The following is a 21,162-nucleotide window of genomic DNA, read 5'->3' as shown; positions in this document are numbered from 1 at the left end:
AGACCTCTGTGCGTGTGTGCACACACGTGTGTGTATGTACATGTATACACGTGTGAACGCGAGCACGCTGTATGTGCACATGTGTGTACAAGCACACGTGTGCACACATGTATGCATGCGTCATATGTGTGGATTCACATGCTTGTGTGTGCTTGTGTACATGTGTACATTTGTGCATACACACGTGTGCGTGTGTGTGTGCCCGTAGGTGTGGGGCAGGGTCTGGGACCCGGGAGGGGGTGTTTCTAGGCAGGGGTTACACAGAGTCTGGGGCTGAGGGAACATGTAGCGGATGACCGTATGGATTCTGATTTCGGCGGCCTCTGGCTTAACTGTGTGCAAGTTCAAGCCTGGTGCCCAGGTGACCGTGGACGAGTGACCTGTCTCCGAGCCTCCTTGCCTTTCTTGGTGCGTGGACACCCCTGCCGGCTGAGGTTCCTGTGATGGCAAATCTTGGGGTCGGGGTGCATGGTGGTGGGCTTTGTGGGGCCGGCCAGGAAGAGCCCTGGGGGCTTGGGGCCTGTGCTGGGAGCAGGGAGTGGATGCACATTGACCAGGTGCAGTGAAATGTGGGAGACGGATGTTGGTGGGGAAAAGGAAAGCGAAAGGGGGAAGTGGTGGGAGGGCCAGGGAGAAGGGAGCGCGTCCCCGGCTCAGAGGGGAAAATCGGGGGTTGCTGGGCCGCCCGCCCTCAGCATCTCGGTGAGAGGGCGCTGAGGCTCCGCCTGGGGCATTGAGCAACTCTGCCTCCGCCCACGAGAAGCATTTCAACAGGAGGGTTCCCTCTCTGACGGGGCCAGAGCATCATGTGGGGCCTTAGCCTGCTCCTCTTCTGCGGTGAGTGGGGGCTGGGGGAGGCCTGGGCTGGCAGAGGGGATGAGGAAAAGGGAGGAGGGCCACGGATGGTCCAGCCGACAGAGCCGACAGTGTAGACACCTGTGCCGGGGCACCTGTAACACTGGCCATCATGTCTGTCAGGCCAGCTTCCTTCCCGTCATGGCTTGGACACGGGTTTCTGGAGCACCTGCGGCAGATGCTGCTCCAGGCATTGAGGATAGAGCTGGGAACTCGAGGATGAGAGCCCTGAGCTTGGGGGCGCTGTGCAGGGGGTGGAGGCAGACGCCTGGGCAACCACCCCCTTCGGCCCTAGCTTCTCAAGCGTGGATGGTGTGCCGTCGTCACACCGATTCTGTGTCACGGGGCCGTCGTCGGCGCCACTGTGCAAGAGAAAATGGGGAAAGGAGACGAAGTTGCTTCCCTGAGACCACTTGGCCAGCGAGGGGGTAGCCCCAGAATTGAAAGCCGCACGGTCTGGTGCAGTATTTGCCCAGAAGAAGCGGAGAGGCTGGAGCTGTGGTGCAGTGGGTGAAGCCGCTGTGACACTGGCATCCTATTCAGGCGCTGGTTCGAGTCTCGGCTGCTCCACTTCTGATCCAGGTCCCTACAAACGTGCCTGGGAAAGCAGCAGAAGATGGCCCAAGTGCTGGGGTCCCTGCACTCACGTGGGAGACCTGAATGGAGCTCCTGGCTCCTGGCTTGGGCCTGGCTCGTCCCTGGCTGTTCTGGCCATTTGGAGAGTGAACCAGTGGACGGGAGACGTCTCTCTGTCTGTCTCTATTCCCCCCTTTCCCTCCCTTGGACACCGACTTTCAAATAAATGAAAATAAATTTTACAAATAACAAAAATGAGTGAGTGAGAATTTCAGGCTGCGATCAGCCCTATAGCAGAAGCTGTTGTAGTGGGATTGGGTTGTGGAAGGGGAAGTCGGGACGGTCTCTCTGAGCAGGTTGGATTTCTGCTGAGACAGGAGCTATGAGATGGAGCCTTCCTGTCTGGGCTCTCTTTTTTCGGGCGTCAGCTCGTCTTGGCCCTGTGTGTCTTCCATGTCGCTAATTTTCCTCTGTGTCTTGTCAGTTCTGGTCACTGGTTGGGGCAAGTGTGGGTTTCCTCTGCTGTGGCTCTTGAATCGTTCTTGTTCACCCATTTTACAGAGTGGGAAACTGAGGCCCAGCAATGACAAAAACAAATGCTCAAGGCTGCTCAGCCAGCCAAATTTCTAAAGATTCACTTATTTCAAAGAGAAAGTGACAGAGGGAGAGACAGAGACAGATGGAGGGTGGGGGGAGAGAGATTGATTTTTCCATCCTCTGGTTCACTCTCCAAATTACCACAATGGCCAGGGCTGGTCCAGGCCAAAGCCTGGTGCCCAGAACCCCATCCGGGTCTCCACTGTGGGTGGCAGGGACCCAAGCCCTCGGGCCATCACCTGCTTTCCCAGGTGCATGCGCAGGGAGCTGGATCAGCAGTAGGGCTGCCGGAACTTGAACTGGTACAGTGATGTGGGATGCCGGTGATGGCCGCACCACAGCGCTGGCCCCGATGGCAAACCTTTAAACCAAGGCAGGAGTCCAGAGTCTGCAGGCTCAAGCCCTGTGCTGCGTTGTCTCTGAAGTGATTAACAAGGGAGAGAATTCCACTGGTGGCGGTGGGCAACGTTGGGGGCTGTTGATCTCAGGTGGAGGGGTGTGGGGTTTCGCTTCGGGGTGGGGCACTGGTGTCAGCCAGCGTCACCCCTTATCATGTGTAAGGTTGAGGAACAAAGAGTTACAAAGATGGTGCTGATGGTGCTGCGGGTGCCGATGACGGTGACGGTGATGGTGGTGGTGATGATGATGGTGATGATGGGGTCCGAACACTTGAGCTGTCCCTGCCGCCTCCCAGCATGCACCTTGGCAGGAAGCTGGAATTGAGTAGGGGTAGAACTTGAACCCAGGCCCTCCGATAGAGTCATTCCAACCAGTGGCAGCTCCCAGGTCACGTGACTGCCCCGACACCTACCTTTTTGTTGAATTTGCCCTTCAGACAACAAACTATTTTCCAGATTCCATTAAAATACCTATCTGTAGTCTAGCTCAGGGTGCCTGAAGACCCTTCTTTTGAATTCTTTTTTTTTTTTTTTGACAGGCAGAGTGGATAGTGAGAGAGACAGAGAGAAAGGTCTTCCTTTTTGCCGTTGGTTCACCCTCCAATGGCCGCTGTGGCCGGCGCACTGCGCTGATCCGAAGCCAGGAGCCAGGTGCCTCTCCTGGTCTCCCATGCGGGTGCAGGGCCCAAGGACCTGGGCCATCCTCCACTGCCTTCCCGGGCCACAGCAGAGAGCTGGCCTGGAAGAGGGGCAACCGGGACAGAATCTGGCGCCCCAACCGGGACTAGAACCCGGTGTGCCAGCGCCGCAAGGCGGAGGATTAGCCTGTTAAGCCACGGCGCTGGCCCCTTCTTTTGAATTCTGTTTTAAAACGTATTTATTTGAAAGGAAGAGTCAGAGAGAGTTCTTTTCAGGCATTTCATGGGTGTCCTTTTCTTTGGGGTACGTTCCTGGAGAACCGTGCTCCCCTTGTTTCTTGTGTCCCTTTGTTGATCTGTGTGCCTCTGGTGTAGTAGTCGCCTCTTCCCACCTGGTGGAGTGTGCTTCCTAGGGAGAGACTTTGCCTACGGGTGGCCCTGGGTGGGCGCAGCTCCTTCGGCCGTGGTCAGTGCCGGTCGTGTCTGTGGGTGCCTCCGTGGCTTAGGCTGCAGCTTTGCTGGGGACGGGACGGCCCTGCCAAGTCTGTTCTCCGTCCCTGGGGTGACTGTGCTTGTAAAGAGGAGTGTCTGACCTCGAGGACAAAGCTTTTGAAATAACTCATTAGACAAACAGGAAAAAGGAACAAGAAAGAATGAAGGAAGTCCACTGTAGTTATGACGTATTGTGAAGTGGGCGAATGTTTGCATTTTGGGAATTACAGAAGAAGAGAGGAGAATGCACAGGAAATGTATTTGATAAAATAATAGCTGAAAACCTCACAATTCTTGAGAGAGACATGGGACCCAGATCCAGGAAGCTCGAAGATTCTCAAATAGATTCAGTGCAACTGTCAAAGAGAATTCTAGAGGCCTCGGGAGCAAAGCAGCCAGCTGCACCCAAGGGAAACCGCAAAGGCTGTGAGGTTTCTCCGCAGAAGCCCTGCAGATGAGGAGAGAACGGGGTGACACAGAGCACTCGGAGGGGGAAACAGCCCTACAACCAAGGATGCTACCCCACACGGCTGTCCCCCGAAAGGGTGAGGGCGACAGCAGCAGCCTTCAGAGAGAGAGGCGGCCAGCAAATGCCACACCAGGCGAGCCCAGCAAAGCTTAAGGGAGCGCTGAAAAAAAAAAAAAAAAGGCAGAAGCAGAAAGATCCACACCTGTGTCACAGAGACAGGTGGGAGAATGAACCTCACTGGAAGGGGCGGGCGCTGTGGTGTAGCGGCTAAAGCTGCCACCTGCAGCGCCAGCATCCCATATGGGCACTGGTTCGAGTCCCAGCTGCTCCACTTCTGATCCGGCTCTCTGCTGATGGTCTGGGAAAGCAGTAGAAGATGGCTCAGGTGCCTGGGTCCCTGCACCCGTGTGGGAGACCCAGATGGAGTTCCCGGCTTCAGCCTGAACCAGCCCCGGCCATTGCAGCCGTTTGGGGAGTGAACCAGTCGGTGGAAGCCCTCTCTCTTTCTCTCTCTCTATGCCTGTCTAACTCTACCTTTCAAATAAGTAAAATAAATCTTTAGGAAAAAAAAGCAAAATAAAACTGAACCCAACAGCACGACGCACAAAAGGCCGGGAAAGCCAAGAGCAGCCCCTGGGGTGGTGCTGTGACCCTGGGCGTGGCCCTTAGCAGCTCCCCGTCCTAAGGTCTCTGCGGGTCTGATGTCCCCTTCTCTGTCTTCACAGGGTGCTGTGGCCTTTGCTTTGGAGGGGTGACCAGGCTGCCTGGGCCACACCCCACTCTGGATGGTAGGTAGACCGGTGCGATGGGTGGGTAGGGGTGGTCCTTGGGGCCGGGGCAGGGGTCTCTGCTTGCCTGATGTCTCCTGGGCCCCTGCTCCTTGCAGGTTTTGGGTTCTTTCTTTTGTGCCGGGGACTTGCTGGGTTTTCAGTTTCCAGGGCTGCGAGGCAGGTGGCGAGGGTGGCCCCGGTGGTAGCCTCACTCATAGACAGAGTCCTGTCTGCAGCCCAGGTTCGCGATGTTTCTGCGGAGCCCCGGAGCAGCTCCCCTCCTGCCAGAGCCCAGCCGCCTGTGTCCGCGGAACCCGCGCTTCCCTTGCCGACGCGGTGGGGGTGCAGGCACAGAGGCTTCCTGTAATTCCACCGTGCGCTCCAGGCAAGGGCTCCCATCTCCCCACAAAAGAGGCTGGGCAGACCCGGCTTGAAGGCCACGGTGCAGCAGGCGACCCGGTGTCAACATCCCCTGAGACCACCCGAGGGTGAATTCCCATCGGTTTGATCCACATTTAAAACAAAGCTTGGCACAAACACTATTTGTAGCAAAACTGATACAGGCACTCCACATTCTCTCTCTCCCCTCTCTCTCCCCCCTTCCCCCTCTCCCTCCCCTCTCTCCCCTCTGTCCCCCTTCCCCCCTCTCCCCTCTCTCTCTCCCCTTCCCCCCTCTCCCCCTTCCCCCCTCCCCCTTCCCCCCTCCCCTCCCCCTTCCCCCCTCCCCCTCCCCCCCTCTCCCCTTTCCCCTCTCCCCCTTCCCCCCTCTCCCCCTTCCCCCCTCTCCCCTTCCCCCCTCTCCCCTCTCTCTCCTCTCCCCCTCTCTCCCCCTCCCTTCTCTCCCCTCTCTATCTCCCCCTCTGTCTCCCCTCTCTCTCCTCCCCCCCTCCCTTCTCTCTCCCCTCTCTCCCCTCTCTCTCCTCTCTCCCCCTCCCCTCTCTCTCTCCCCTCTCTCTCTTCTCCCCCTCTCTCCCCCCTCCCCTCTCTCCCCTCTCTCCCCTCTCTCCCCCCTCCCCTCTCTCCCCTCTCTCCCCTCTCTCTCCCCTCTCTCCCCCCTTCCCTCTCTCCCCTCTCTCTCCTCTCCCCTCTCCCTTCTCTCCCCCCTCTCTCCTCTCTCTCTCTCCCCTCTCTCCCCTCTCTCCCCTCTCTCTCCTCTCTCCCCTCTTTCCCCCTTCTCTCCCCTCTCTTTCCTCTCTCTCCTCTCTCTCCCCACATGTAAGGAAGGACATGCAGTATTTGTCTTTCTGTGTCTGGCTTATTCCACCCAACATGATATCTTCCAGTTCCAACCAATTTACTGAAAATGATAGAATTTTGTTCTTTACATAGCTGATTAATATTCCATTGGTTGTGTGTATGTGCATGTGTGTGCACATGTGTGTGGTGTGTGCGCAATGTGTGTGCATGGGTATCACGGTTTTCTTATCTGTTCATCTGGTGACGGACACCTTGGTTGATCCCGTGGGCAGCGCTGCACAAATGGGGCGGAGTATGTGGGCAGGTAACTGGCAGTGGGATTGCTGGGTCTCAGGGGGCTGCCACCGGCGTGGGGTGAAGAGGAGGACATGTCTGTTTCCAAGGCTCTGGAAGCCCGGTGCATGGGCGACAAGCGCAGACAGATGAGGAGGCCTCTGTGCCACACACATGCAGCGCGGAGTACTGGCACATGCAGTGCCTGAGCCAGGGTCCAGACGGCTTCACTTTCAGGAAAATTGGGCAGGATTGGGACGAAGGAAAAATGAATGCAGGTTGCTGATTTCGTGAGCTCCATGAGCTGTGCCCTTATGCCTTGTGTCATGTTCTCTGCATGTTATAACCAGTAAGAGTTATAAGACAGCACACACATGTTCTCTGTATGTTATAACCAGTAAGAGTTATAAGACAACACACATGTTCTCTGTATGCTATAACCAGTAAAGATTGTAAGACACACACACACACACACTCATGTTCTCAGTACATTGTAACCAGTAAGGGTTATAAGACAGCACACACATGTTCTCTGTATGTTATAACCAGTAAGAGTTATAAGACAACACACATGTTCTCTGTATGTTATAACCAGTAAAGATGATAAGACATACACACACACACACACACACACTCATGTTCTCGGTACATTGTAACCAGTAAATGTTATAAGACAGCAACCGCACATGGGAGCCCCAGCCTTCAGCCCAGAGATGTCTTCCAGAGAGAATTCACAGAATGTACAGGCACAGTACCCCAGTCTTGGGTGATGTGCTGGTGCCATCTAGGTAGCGACCGGGAATAAACCAGAAATGTGTTCCTTATTTACCTTATTCATTCTTAAATTCTTTATTTCTTTTTTAAAGGGATTGACTTATATATTTGAAAGGCACAGTCAGACAGAAGGGGGAGGACAGAGAGAGAGACACACAGAGAGGTCTTCCATCCACTGGTTCACTCTCCAGATGGCTGCAATGGCCAGGCTGAAGCCAGGAGCTCCATCCGGGTCTCCTATGTGAGTGGCAGGGACCCAAGCACTTGGGCTGTCCCTCCGCTGCTTTCCCAGGCCATTAGCATGGAGCTGGATCAGAAGTGGAGCAGCCAGAACTTGAGCCAGCGCCCATATGGGATGCCAAGGCCACTGGTGGCAGCTGAGCCCACTGCTCCACTGCACTGGCCCTAAGTATTGTTTTATTTCTGATTGACAAGTAATAAATGGTGATAGGTCTGTGAGATGCTGGATATATGAATTAGATTGATTTAACTCTTATCCACATATATCAAAACATACTGTACCCCATACATATGCGAAGTTATTTGAGATAGGATCCTTATGTGAATAATTTACTTATATATCTTTAAAAGATATTTGAGAGGCTGAGTGAGAGGGAGAGGAGGAGAGAGAGAGATCTCCCCTCTGCTGTTCACTCTCCGGATGGCTGTGACAGCCAATGGCTGGGCTAGGCTGAAGCCAGGAGCCAGGAACTCTGTCCAGGTCTCCTATGTGAGTGCAGGGGCCCAAGCACTTGAACCATTACTCCTATCTCCCAGGTGCATCAGCAGGGAGCAGGACCAGAAGTGGGGCAGCCGGGACTCAAACCTGTGCTCTGGGCCACAATTCGGGCTGTGTGTGAGCAGTTCAGAGCAGGGGGAGGAAGCTGGTAGTGGGAGAGGCTTCAGCCTCGGCCGGATCCTGCAGGGAGCGCCGGAGCGTGGCTTGTTCAGGGGACGCTGACTCAGGGCCTGGGCAAGGCAGGTGGAGAGGTTGGGGAGGGGGCACCGCCTGGGAGGAGGGTGTGTGTGCGGTGTGTGACTCCTGTGCTTCCCCTCGTACCAGGGCGGGGGTGTCCAGGGGACCCCGCTCTCCTTGATGCACACATTCCCACTGTGGTCAGCACCCTGGCCAGCGTCTCAGGACTGAAGGGAGTTGGGCCTTGAACCAGTGCCCTGGTCTCTGGGTTTCGTCATCTGCCTGATGGGATGGTTGTGAGGACTGGGCACTGGGTGGGTTTCCCGGGACTCTGCACCTGCCGTGCCAACACCAGGCATGTCCTGGGTGATCATGGAGCTTGGTGATCCTCCCTGGGGGCATGCCCGTGGGCATTCGGTGAAAGTGCATTTGGGGTCTGGTGCTTAGATGGTGCCCATGAGAGGGGAAGCCTTGCTGCAGAATCAAACGCAGGGTGGGAAACGCCACTGGGCCTGGGAGCGGAGCAGGGGTGTGCAGGGGCTGAGGGCGAGCGCAGGGACCAGGGCCCCCTTCCGGTGCCACTTCAGAGAGCCCTTCCCCGTGTCGCTGTCCTCGTGGGGGGTTGCTGTTCGCTTCTCTTTCTTTCACGCCCTGTATGCACTTGGCCTGGAAACCTTGTCAGCATCACTTTCAGGGTAAATCCGGAATATGGGGCCAGTGTTGGGGTGCAGCTGGTTCAGCCACTGCCTATGACCCCTGCGTCCCACACTGGAGCGCTAGGTTGAGTTCCGGCTGCTCCACTTCCCATCCAGCTCCCTGCTGATGTACCTGGGAAGACAGCAGAAGACAGCCCAAGTGCTGGGGCCCCTGCACCCACGTGGGAGACCCGGGTGGAGCTCCTGGCTCCTGGCTGTTCCCCAACCATTGCAGTCATTTAGGGAGTGAAGCAGCAGGGGAAAGATCAGTCTCTCGCTGTGTCGCTCTCGATACTTTGTCTTTCAAATGAATAAATGAATCTTAAAGACAAACCTGGCATCCGCTCCTGCTCGCTGCTGCTGCCTGGGCCGCGACTGTCCCCAAGGTCATAGGACGAGGGCCATGACTCTCCCCGGGGTCAGCTAGACGAGGGCCGTGACTCCCCCTGGGGTCAGCTAGATGAGGGCTGTGACTCTCCCCGTGGTCAGCTGGATGAGGGCCGTGACCCGCCCCGGGGTCAGCTAGACGAGGGCCATGACTCTCCCTGGGGTCAGCTAGACGAGGGCCGTGACTCTCCCCGGGGTCAGCTGGATGAGGGCCGTGACCCCCCCCCGGGGTCAGCTAGACGAGGGCCATGACTCTCCCTGGGGTCAGCTAGACGAGGGCTGTGACTCCCCCTGGGGTCAGCTAGATGAAGGCCGTGACTCTCCCTGGGGTCAGCTAGATGAGGACCACGAATGTCCCCAAGGTCATAGGACGAGGGCTGTGACTCCCCAGAGTCAGCTGGACGAGGGCCATGACTCTCCCCGGGGTCAGCAGGATGAGGGCCGTGACCCGCCCCGGGGTCAGCTAGACGAGGGCCATGACTCTCCCTGGGGTCAGCTAGACGAGGGCCGTGACTCTCCCCGGGGTCAGCTGGACGAGGGCCGTGACTCTCCCTGGGGTCAGCTAGATGAGGGCCGTGACTCTCCCCGGGGTCAGCTAGATGAGGACCACGAATGTCCCCAAGGTCATAAGACGAGGGCTGTGACTCCCCAGGGTCAGCTGGACGAGGGCCATGACTCTCCCCGGGGTCAGCTGGACGAGGGCCGTGACTCCCCCTGGGGTCAGCTGGACGAGGGCCGTGACCCTCCCCGGGGTCAGCTGGACGAGGGCCACGAATGTCCCCAAGGTCATAGGACGAGGGCCGTGACTGTCCCCAAGGTCATAGGACAAGGGCCGCGGCTGTCCCCGGGGCCAGCTGGACGAGAGCCGTGACTCTCCCTGGGGTCAGCTGGACGAGGACCGCGACTGTCCCCAAGGTCATAGGACGAGGGCCGTGACTCTCCCCGGGGTCAGCTGGACGAGAGCCGTGACTCTCCCCGGGGTCAGCTGGACGAGGACCGCGACTGTCCCCAAGGTCATAGGACGAGGGCCGTGACTCCCCGGGGTCAGCTGGATGAGGGCCGTGACTCCCCCCGGGGTCAGCAGGATGAGGGCCATGACTGTCCCCAAGGTCATAGGACGAGGGCCGTGACTCCCCCCGGGGTCAGCTGGACGAGGACCGCGACTGTCCCCAAGGTCATAGGACGAGGGCCGTGACTCTCCCCGGGGTCAGCTGGACGAGGGCCGTGACTCCCCGGGGTCAGCAGGACGAGGGCCGTGACTCCCCGGGGTCAGCAGGACGAGGACCGCGACTGTCCCCAAGGTCATATGACGAGAGCCGTGACTGTCCCCAAGGTCATATGACGAGGGCCGTGACTCCCCGGGGTCAGCTGGACGAGGACCGCGACTGTCCCCAAGGTCATAGGACGAGGGCCGTGACTCCCCGGGGTCAGCTGGACGAGGACCGCGACTGTCCCCAAGGTCATAGGATGAGGACCGCGACTCCCCGGGGTCAGCTGGACGAGGACCGCGACTGTCCCCAAGGTCATAGGATGAGGACCGCGACTCCCCGGGGTCAGCTGGACGAGGACCGCGACTGTCCCCAAGGTCATAGGACGAGGGCCGTGACTCTCCCCGGGGTCATAGGACGAGGGCCGTGACTCCCCGGGGTCAGCTGGACGAGGACCGCGACTGTCCCCAAGGTCATAGGACGAGGGCCGTGACTCCCCAGGGTCATAGGACGAGGGCCGTGACTCTCCCCGGGATCAGCTGGACGAGAGCCGTGACTCCCCGGGGTCAGCTGGACGAGGACCGCGACTGTCCCCAAGGTCATAGGACGAGGGCCGTGACTCCCCAGGGTCATAGGACGAGGGCCGTGACTCTCCCCGGGGTCAGCTGGACGAGAGCCGTGACTCTCCCCGGGGTCAGCTGGACGAGGACCGCGACTGTCCCCAAGGTCATAGGACAAGGGCCGCGGCTGTCCCCGGGGCCAGCTGGACGAGAGCCGTGACTCTCCCCGGGGTCAGCTGGACGAGGACCGCGACTGTCCCCAAGGTCATAGGACGAGGACCGCGACTGTCCCCAAGGTCATAGGACGAGGGCCGTGACTCTCCCCGGGGTCAGCTGGAAGAGGGCCGTGACTCTCCCCGGGGTCAGCAGGATGAGGGCCGTGACTCTCCCCGGGGTCAGCTGGACAAGGGCCGTGATGTCCCCAGGGTCAGCTGGACAAGGGCCGTGACTCTCCCCGGGGTCAGCTGGACGAGGGCCATGACTCTCCCCGGGGTCAGCTGGACGAGGGCCGTGACTCTCCCCGGGGTCAGCTGGACAAGGGCCGTGATGTCCCCAGGGTCAGCTGGACGAGGACCGCCACCTCTTCCACGCTTCTGCTTCTTTGCACGCGCCGCTCATCTTCCAGCCAGCACCAGGAGGGTCCTGTGAGAGCCTTGGTCACCCTGCGCCCCTCCACAGCCCGTAGCTCTTTCTAATCAAAACTCAAGAGTCCTACTGTGCTCTGGAAGGTTCTGCATGAACTGCCTGGGTGGCCCGCTTGCCTCACTCCCTCCCATTCCCTTTGCTCTTCTCCCCCACTCCCTCCCCCACCTCCTGCTATTCTGTGGCGTCACCAGGTGTGGTTCTGCCCCAGGGCCTTTGCACTTCCTTTCCTGGACATCAGTGGCTTCCTGTTGCCTCCTGCAGGCCTCTGCCATCTTTGGCAACTTCCTTGTTGAACTTTGCACCTCCTCCCACTCCCTAACTCCCCCACCCCCTTCCTTTGCTTTCTTCTTTATCTCTGCTGGACATCTGACTCCCTGTAGCAATTCCTTATCTGCTGCTCGCCTGTCTTCCTCCTGCCTCTCTCCGTTCTGCCCCTCCCCCTCCAAGGCAGAGCGGCTCCTCCATGCCACACGTTCCATGGTGACAGATGCGACAGGGACCGATCCGTACAGCAGTAAGCAGGACCGAGGCACAGCCCCGGCCTCTGGGAGTGCTCAGAAAACCAACGGCAAGAGCTGAAATCGCTTGGAAATTTGTTCCATTTCTGACCAGAGCCACCTCCTTTCCTCTAGATCTTTGGATTTTTTTTTTAAAGATTTATTTGCTTTAAGTCAAAGTTACAGAGAGAGGGAGGGAGAGACACAGAGATCCTCTACCCATTGGTTCTCACCGCAGATGGCTGTAATGGCCAGTACTGGGCCAGGCTGAAGCCGGGAGCTTCATCCAGGTCTCCCACGTGGGTGCAGGGGCCCAAACACCTGGGTCAGTCTCCACTGCTTTCCCAGGTGCATTAGCAGGGAGTTGGGTTGGAAGTGGAGGAGCCGGGACTTGAATGGGTGCCCATGTGAGATGCTGGTGTCCATTTTACCTGCCGTGTCACAATGCCAGCCTTAGCACTTTCACTTCCAAAAGGTCTGGTTCTGAAGCTTTTCTTTTTCAAAAAGACTTGTTTATCTGAGGGGCAGAATGAGAGAGAGGGAGAGACAAAGAGATCTCTGGTTCACTCCACAAATGGCTGCAACAGCCAGGAGCCCAGAACCCCCTACGGCTCTCCCAAATTGTTGGCAGGGGTCCAAGGACTTGGGCCATCATCTGGTGCCTTCCCAGGTGCATTAGCAGGGAGCTGGATGGGAAGCTGAGCAGCCGGGACTCGAACCAGTGCTTAGACATGGGATGCTGGCGTTGTAGGCAATGACTTATCCTGCTGTGCCACAGCACGAGCCCCTCTGAGCCTCCATTTGCACATCTGTAGAGAGGGAATTGGTTTGTTTCCTGTGACTGCTGTCATAGAAAACCACAAACTTGTGGGTCAAAACAACAGACTCCTAGTAGCCCACAGTTCCGCAGGTGGGAAGTCCAGAATGGTCCCGCCTGATGCATGTGTCCCTTCTGGGGGAGCAGTGGAGAATCCGTTATCTCTGGTGTCCAGGGTCGGCTGCGTTCCTCGGCTCGTGGGTTCTTCCTCTGTCTTCCAGGATGGCAGTTGCTGTCAGGTCCCTGGCGCCTCATCGTCGGCCTCTGCCTCTGCCGGTTTTGTCTCTCGCTTACCAATTTCCTCATTTGCATGGGTCACAGCCCGGCCTGGACTGTCCGTGCTGGTGTGACTGGCTAGGCTGTCCCTTCCATCTGCGGCTTTAAGGTCCCCTTGCCAGGGAGGCTAACGTTCCTGGGTTCTTGGGATTGGGCATGGTCACCGTTATCTGCACAGCACAGGAATGAAATGTCCTCGTGGAGTGGCAGGCGTGGTGGCTGATCATAGATGCAATTATTACAAGTGTCATGAAGGAGGAGCTCAGGGAGTTATGGGGGAATCAGAGAAGGCTTCTTGGAGGAGGTGACATTAAAATGAGACCGAGGGAATGGGTAGAAGCTAACAAGGCTGAGCAGAAAAAATGGGAACAGCATGTGCAAAGGGCGTGCAGTAGGAAGGCTTGAAATGGGGAACAGAGGGAGACCGGCAGCAGACAACGCTGCGTGCTGTGGTTGGTCCTCTTGCTGGGGCGCTGTGCTCGTGTCAAGTATTCTGGATTTCAACCCACAGTGTAACAGGCAGTGGAAGAGGCAAGGGGTGGGGTGTGGGGTCAAACTGCAATTTTAAAAATTTATTTCTTTTTTTGACAGCCAGAGTTAGACAGTGAGTGAGAGAGAGACAGAGAGAAAGGTCTTCCTTCCGTTGGTTCACCCCCCAAAATGGCCACTAAGGCCGGCACACTGCGCCAATCCGAAGCCAGGAGCCAGGTGCTTCCTCCTGGTCCCTCATGTGAGTGCGGGGCCTAAGCACTTGGGCCATCCTCCATGGCACTCTCGGGCCACAGCAGAGAGCTGGACTGGAAGAGGGGCAACCGGGACAGAATCTGGCACCCCAACTGGGACTAGAACCCAGAGAACCGGTGCCGCAGGCAGAGGATTAGCCTAGTGAGCCGCGGCACCAGTGGTCAAACTGCATTCAGAGATGAACGCTGCGTGGAGAAGGGATTGCCGGGAATAAGGGATGTGAAGGGGAGGCAGTGGACCTGGCACAGCCAGGGGGACGGAGGGAATGATCCCCAGGAAGGAGAATCAACAGGTTCTGGGGATTGCTGGGAGGTGAGGGTTAAACAGGTAAACCGAGGCACAGGGGAAGAAATCACTCACCCCAGGGCTGGATTGGCTAAGATGGAGTATTGGCTGTTTCCATGGAAACCAAGAAACAGTGAGTTAGGTAAGGTAGAAATTGCATTATCCTCTCCACCCCCATCGCCGACTTGAGGATGGTAGCACAGTCCCACTCGGGTGCCTCTGCCACGCTGGGCGTGAGCCTTACCCCCACGGGTGAGGACAGTGAGCCCACTCTGCCCACGCACCAGCCCAGGTGAGGGGGGGGAACGAGGAGGTAGAGAACACAAGAACACGTGCCTTCTGTTCGTCTCCTTTGGCAAGGACTCAGGCACGTCTCCACCCCTCGCTGCTAGAGAAGCTAGCAACGCAGTCTTCCGTGGGCGGTTGGGTCGCTCCAGGGAGGGGGAAGAACGAGCCCGGGGGGGACAGCGCTGTTCTGTGCTTCGAGCTTCACTGCTGGGACCTGAACTCAGATCTGCCTTGCTGTGATCCCCGGGCCAGCACCAGCAGCCTTATTGTGCTGTTAGAGATGAGCATTTCGGGGCCAGTGCCGTGGCTCACTTGGTTAATCCTCCGCCTGTGGCACCGGCATCCCATATGGGCGCCAGTTCTAGTCCCGGTTGCTCCTTTTCCAGTCCAGCTCTCTGCTGTGGCCCGGGAGTGCAGTGGAGGATGGCCCAAGTGCTTGGGCCCTGCACCCACATGGGAGACCAGGGGAAGCACCTGGCTCCTGGCTTCGGATCGGCACAGCACTGGCCGTAGCGGCCATTTAGGGAGTGAACCAATGGAAGGAAGACCTTTCTCTCTGTCTCACTGTCTATAACTCTACCTGTCAAATAAAAAAAAAAAAAGATGAGCATTTAAGTCCCCTTCTCCAGACCTGCTGGATCGGGGATCAATTTTCCAAGGTCTGCTGGGATCCAAGGGGAGGTGGGTGCTGCTGGTCCGTGGACCACACTGTGAGTAGGGAACGTGCAGATCAGTGCTCCTCAAATTTTCCTGGGCACAAACTTGAGCCAACTGCAGATCTTGTCCAGACGCAGGTCCTGACGCTGTTGATCTGGGACTGGGGCCTGAGCTCCTGCATCTGGGCTTGCAGGGGGATGCTCGTGCAGGTGCACACTTGCCTCTCCATGTATGGATCGCACATGGAGGACCAAGGGTCTTGGGTCTTCAAGGTGTGTTGCCATTGATTTCTCAACAATGTTGCAGTGGATTTGTTTCTGAGAGGAGCAGCGTGGTGGGGGCAAGAGGCGCGGAGTCAACACACAGACCCCGGGAGGGAGTCGGGTGAAAGCAGGCTTGAGGCGAGCAGCCCGCAGACTCGTTTATTACAGTTGGAACCACATCTTATGTAGCCAAGACCAGCCAATCTGGCCAAGGGGCGATCTATGCCCCAACCAATCACAGCCTGTTGCCAGGCAGTTTCAAATCCATCCAATCACAGCCTGTTGCCAGGCAGGCTCCGTTGCCAGGTGGATTTCAAAGCCATTCCTGAGTAACTGACGCTCGCTTGCCAGTGGCCACCTTGGCATGGCCTTTTCATTCCACCACAAAGGTGCTTGCTGAAGTGCCATTGGTTGCTGTGCCAATTTCTTAAAAATTCCTATGGCACACCACCAGGAGCTCGGTGGCTGCAAACTAGGAAATCTCTTCTCTCATGGTCTCGGAGGTCACCGATCTGAGATTAAGGTGTTGGTGGGACCCTTCTTGGAGTAAGAGCTGGAGGGTAAGAAACTGGCTTGTGACTGTTGGCTTCTGATAATCCTTGGCTTGTAGGCGCATCCCTCGGATCTGTCCCCCGTGTCCCTCGCCTTTCCCTGTTCCTGCCCCTGTGTCGTGGTCTCATCCAGCCATCCTGGATTGGAGGCCCACCCTGCCCCAGAACTACTTCATCTTAACGTACAAGGCTTTAGTTCCAAATTAAAAAAATTACATTCACAGGTCCTGGGGATTAAGACTTCAGCCTAGCTTGTTGGGAACCCAGCTTCACAGCCACCCCTGCCTTCCACGCTGAGTTCCCTCGCAGCCTCACTCTCTCGTGCTCTAACTCTCGTTCACAAACCTCCCTAGATGTGAACGAGTGTGCGGATTCCACCATCTGCCCCACATTTTCAACCTGCACCAACACCATCGGGAGCTACTATTGTGCTTGCAAACAAGGCTTCCGGTCCAGCAACGGACAGCCTCACTTCACAGACCCAGGAGTGCAATGCCACGGTGAGTACACAGGCACTCAAAACCCTCCAGCCTTTGGTAAGAAACTCGGAAGGATGCTGGCTGGCTGGGGCGCATACAGGTACTTCCTTTCCAACCCTCAAACGTCCAAGCTTCTCTCTGTCTCTGAGTCTCTTGGTGGAAATGATTCCTCCTTGCCTATCAAAAAGCAGGAGTGGTTGGGCTTCCTCAAGTCTGGTGACAAGTTCCGAGAAAGGAGCGGAAGTGTGTGGTGTTGAGGCTCGGTGTTGGCGTCTTGATGACCTAGTGTCACGTGCTCAGGCTCAAGGGGAGGGGACTTGGACATCACCCCTCCACGGAAGAAGTGCCCATGTCACGTGGGATGGGAGGGAGGTATTGTTTCAGCTTCCAGGATGAAGTGCCTTTGTAACCATCTTTCTCTCTGTCCAGATATTGACGAATGTTCTCAAAGCCCCTCGCCATGTGGTCCTCACTCGGTTTGTGAAAATCTGCGTGGAAGATACAAGTGTAGCTGTCTTCCGGGGTTCTTTTCACCCCTTGGTGACGGCTGGATCCATGGAAAGCCAGGCCATTTCCATTGCACGGGTAATGCTCCCAGGCAGGGGTCTCTGGTGGGTCGCATCCGCGTGTTGGCAAGTGTAGATGCCCCATCTCTTGTCTGCCTGGCCTTTCAGACATCAACGAGTGCCTCAACCGCAGAGTCTGCCCCGAGCACTCCGTCTGTACCAACTCCGAGGGGAGCTACAGCTGCAGCTGCCGCGCTGGCTTTGTCTCTAACAACTCCACCTGCAAAGGTATAGAGGGCCAGCTCTCTCCATGGTGGGCGTCCCTGGCTAACCAGCATCCGCCCATTAGAGGAGCACATGACGGGGGCGGGACTATGGGGCTCGGAAGTCACTTCTGGAAACATAGCATCCTTAGGGGACGTCGGCAATGTCTGAGACAGTTTTTATGGTCACAACTGGGGATGGGGCTGTGGCTGTGTGTGTGCTGCTGGTGACATCTCGTAAGTCGAGGCCAGAAGAGCAACGCACAGAGCAGCCCTCACAGCCAAGAAGGATGCAGCCGCAAAGGTCAGAAGGGTTGAGCCAAGGAGACCTCCCTCAGGGAGCGCTCAGGTCTCGGCTCCACAACTCCTCCTCCCTAAAAGGAATTGGACTTCTGGTCCGAGAGGCGTCCTTCGTTCTCCCTCGGCCTCCGAATTAACTCAACCACCACCTGTGCGTCCTGCACCTGCGAAGGGCACCCTGGACCCTCTCGGCCCCTACATCTTGGCTCAAGCTTCCCTACTGCGGCAGCTCCTCACTCCCCCACCTTTCTCCAGCTCTCTCCACACTGCGACCCGAATGCCTTCATCAAGAGGGGAGAGCTCTGTCTTGCTGTGCTAGGGCAGCTCTTGTTCAGGGAGAGTGACTGCCGAGCAAGGAGCAGCCGGGCCACACCCCCAGAACCTCCCCGTGGCTTAGTTGAAGTGATGTTTGAAGCCATCTCTGCTTTTTCTCTAACCCGTTTGTGTCAGTGTCAGCTAACTCTTTTTTTTTTTTTACTTTTTAATTTTTTATTTATTTATTTTTTTGACAGGCAGAGTGGACAGTGAGAGAGAGAGAGAGAGACAGAGAGAAAGGTCTTCCTTTTGCCGTTGGTTCACCCTCCAATGGCCGCCACGGCTGGCGCACTGCAGCCGGCGCACCGCGCTGATCCGAAGCCAGGAGCCAGGTGCTTCTCCTGGTCTCCCATGGGGTGCAGGCCCCAAGGACCTGGGCCATCCTCCACTGCACTCCCGGGCCATAACAGAGAGCTGGCCTGGAAGAGGGGCAACCGGGACCGAATCCGGTGCCTCAGCTGGCACTAGAAACCAGTGTGCCGGCGCCGCAGGCGGAGGATTAGCCTAGTGAGCCGTGGCACTGGCCAGTGTCAGATAACTCTTGCTGAGTGACAAAGAGCCCTGCAAGTTAATGGCTAAAGCAACAACTGTTTATGTAGCTCTTTTTTTTTTTTAAAAAAAAGATTTATTTATTTGAAAGAGTTACAGAGAGGAGAGGCAGAGAGAGAGAGAGAGAGAGAGAGAGAGAGAGAGAGAAGTTTTCCATCTGTTGGTTCACTCCCCAGTTGGTGGCAATAGCCAGAGCTGCACCGATTTGAAGGCAGGAGCCAGGAGATTGTTCCGGGTCTCCTACACAGGTGCAGGGGCCCAAGGACTTGAGCCATCTTCTACTAATTCCCCAACCCATAGCAGTGAGCTAGATCAGAAGTGGAGCAGCTGGGACTTGAACCAGCGTCCATGTGGGATCTTGGCCCTGCAGGCAACAGCCTTGCCCACTACACCACAGGGCTGGCTCCTCGTTTATGTAGCTCTTGATCGAAGAGTTTGGCAACTTAGGTTCGGCTATTTGGGTCAGTTCTTCTAATCTCTTCTGAGTTCCTTTATCTGTAATCATTCAATCTTGTCTCAAGTCAGCCTTTTGGTGCAATGTCCCCTTCTCCCTCCCTCCCTCTATCCCCCCTCCCTCTCTCCCTCCCTCCCTCTATCCCCCCTCCCTCCATTGGTCTGTTATCCTGGGGTTTGTGCCCATGGCAGAGGCAAGAGGACCAAGATAAAGTGCAGAGGAAAACAGAGTTCTGAGGTCCAGGTTTGGAACCGGTGCCCTATTGCCTGGCAAGTCACAGGGCTGGCTGGATTCAGGGGAGGGAGGATTGTACTCCGCCTCTTCCCACGGTCCACCTGCCAGTGTGTGCCTGCAGGAACCGCGGATGACCATGAGTGGTTCTGCAGTCTCTGAGAATCATGTGTTCAAAGTATTGGCCATCTTTCTGCTCAGCCAGCATTGAGCAGAGTTTCTCATGACCGAGCCTGAGTGCAGGGGAGGCTGGGGAACACCCCTCCCCTGCCATGCTGTGCGCCTGCACACACACACACACGATGAGCTGTGCACTCCAGACGAAGGGAAGCGTGGGTGTTGGGCAGTGTGTCCTGGTCTCACAGGGTGAACGTCCTGGTTGCAGTCTCCAGTCCTGATTCTTCCTTTCCCTCGCTGTGGGTTGGGTTTTCTCTTGCATCCGTCAGACGTGGATGAATGTGCCAGTCCTCGAGCTTGCCCGGAGCACGCCACTTGCTTCAATGCTCTCGGCAGCTACTCCTGTGCCTGCAACCTGGGGTTTGAATCCAGAAGTGGACGCAAGAGTTTCCGGGGTCTGAGAGAGGCGTGTGAAGGTGGGTGGTGCACTTGGGGGCACTCAAGTCCCGATCTATTTGCAAAGACGGTGGTGAGGATTTTGGGAGGGGTCTCAGATGAGTTGGAGACATTTTCTGCAGAGCTGAAGCCAATGATCACTTATTAATTCGTGCACTCCTCCAAGGATGGGGCGTCTACGCCATTCCAGGCACCGTTCTCAGTACTAGGAACGTAGCAATGAATACCACCCATGAATACCATCTGTGAGGGGTCAGGGCTTCAGCATGTGAATTGTGGGGAGAGTGTGCGATTAAGTCCATCCCGTCAGGAGCATAGCCATGAGTGTCAGAGCCAGGCTTTGAACCTGGAACGGCGATGCTCTTGACCTTCTCTTTGTGTTACTTTTTTTTTTATTTTATTTTTGACAGGCAGAGTGGACAGTGAGAGAGAGAGACAGAGAGAAAGGTCTTCCTTTACCGTTGGTTCACCCTCTAATGGCCGCCGCAGTAGCGCGCTGCGGCCGGCGCACCGTGCTGATCTGATGGCAGGAGCCAGGTGCTTCTCCTGGTCTCCCATGGGGTGCAGGGCCCAAGCACTTGCCATCCTCCACTGCACTCCCTGGCCACAGCAGAGAGCTGGCCTGGAAGAGGGGCAACCGGGATAGGATCGGTGCCCCGACCGGACTAGAACCCGGTGTGCCGGCGCCGCAAGGCGGAGGATTAGCCTGTTGAGCCACGGCGCCGGCCTGTGTTACTTTTTTTTGACAGATAGAGATAGATAGTGAGAGAGAGAGAGAGAGAGAGAGAGAGAGAGAGAGAGAGAGAAAGGTCTTCCTTCCCTTGGTTCACCCCCCAAATGGTCTCTACGGCAAGTGCTGTGCCGAACTGGAGCCAGGTGCCTCCTCCTGATTTCCCACATGGGTGCAGGCGCCCAAGCACATGGGCCATCCTTCACTGCCCTCCGGGTCCACAGCAGAGAGCTGGACTGGAAGAGGAGCAACCAGGACTAGAACCCAGCAGCCATATGGGATGCTGGCAAGGCTGGTGGAGGATTAGCCACGTGAGCCATGGCGCCGTCCCTGCCTTTGTGTTACTGTTACTAATCCTGTGATTCTCTGGAGGAGAGTGTGCAGCTAAAGAGGCCACAGTTTGCCTTTGTGAGCCACTAGTAGTTAAGGCATCTACCACACATCAGGAGAGGATTAGAAGCAAGTGACAAGGTAGGTGAGCTTGGCTAGGGCAGATTCCCAGGGCCTTGTCCAGCTATCGAAGGGCCCAGGTTTCTCCTGAGTGGAGGGCAGACTTCTCAGAAGGCTGACAGGGTCGTGGATGTGCCTCTACACGGCTGCTCTGTGCATGGTGAACACGTGTTCTAGAAGGTGAGGCTGGAGCCGGGGAAGCCGCCGACTGCGGTCAGTGGTGAGACAGAGGGGCCGCAGTTCAGCGTCCTCCAAGCCTGTGACGTGGACCTGCTTTCTGCTTAGACGTGGATGAGTGTTCCAAGAACTCCTCTCTCTGTGGTGCCAACTCAGTCTGCGTCAACACCCCTGGGGGGTACAACTGCTCCTGCCTGCCTGGGTTCTTCTCCGCCAGCGGTCGGGCCCCCGCGGACACCAAGGCTTTGCAGTGCACAGGTGACTTCCACAGCCCAGCCGAGGGCTTCTCAGTGGGCACCAAACCGTC

At 57.0% G+C, this 21,162-nt stretch overlaps 1 protein-coding gene across 1 annotated transcript in view; it reads left to right on the top strand.

Moving 5' to 3' along the window:
* Positions 1-806: 806 nt before the first annotated feature.
* The window catches only part of LOC133755487 (adhesion G protein-coupled receptor E1-like), a gene marked incomplete at its 3' end in the record, with an annotated part of 50,963 nt that continues 30,607 nt past the window's right edge, over positions 807-21,162 (top strand). Inside the window, 5 exon segments of the mRNA XM_062185599.1 lie at positions 807-837; positions 4,751-4,813; positions 16,182-16,328; positions 16,737-16,892; positions 16,982-17,101. Of these exon segments, the coding sequence (XP_062041583.1) occupies positions 807-837; positions 4,751-4,813; positions 16,182-16,328; positions 16,737-16,892; positions 16,982-17,101 (517 nt within the window).

The sequence above is a fragment of the Lepus europaeus genome, unplaced genomic scaffold, assembly GCF_033115175.1.
Source record: "Lepus europaeus isolate LE1 unplaced genomic scaffold, mLepTim1.pri SCAFFOLD_505, whole genome shotgun sequence".
NCBI classification, from domain to species: Eukaryota; Metazoa; Chordata; class Mammalia; order Lagomorpha; family Leporidae; genus Lepus; species Lepus europaeus.
Note: the sequence above shows the minus strand (reverse complement) of the source record. Positions and strands in the feature narration are given on the sequence as shown.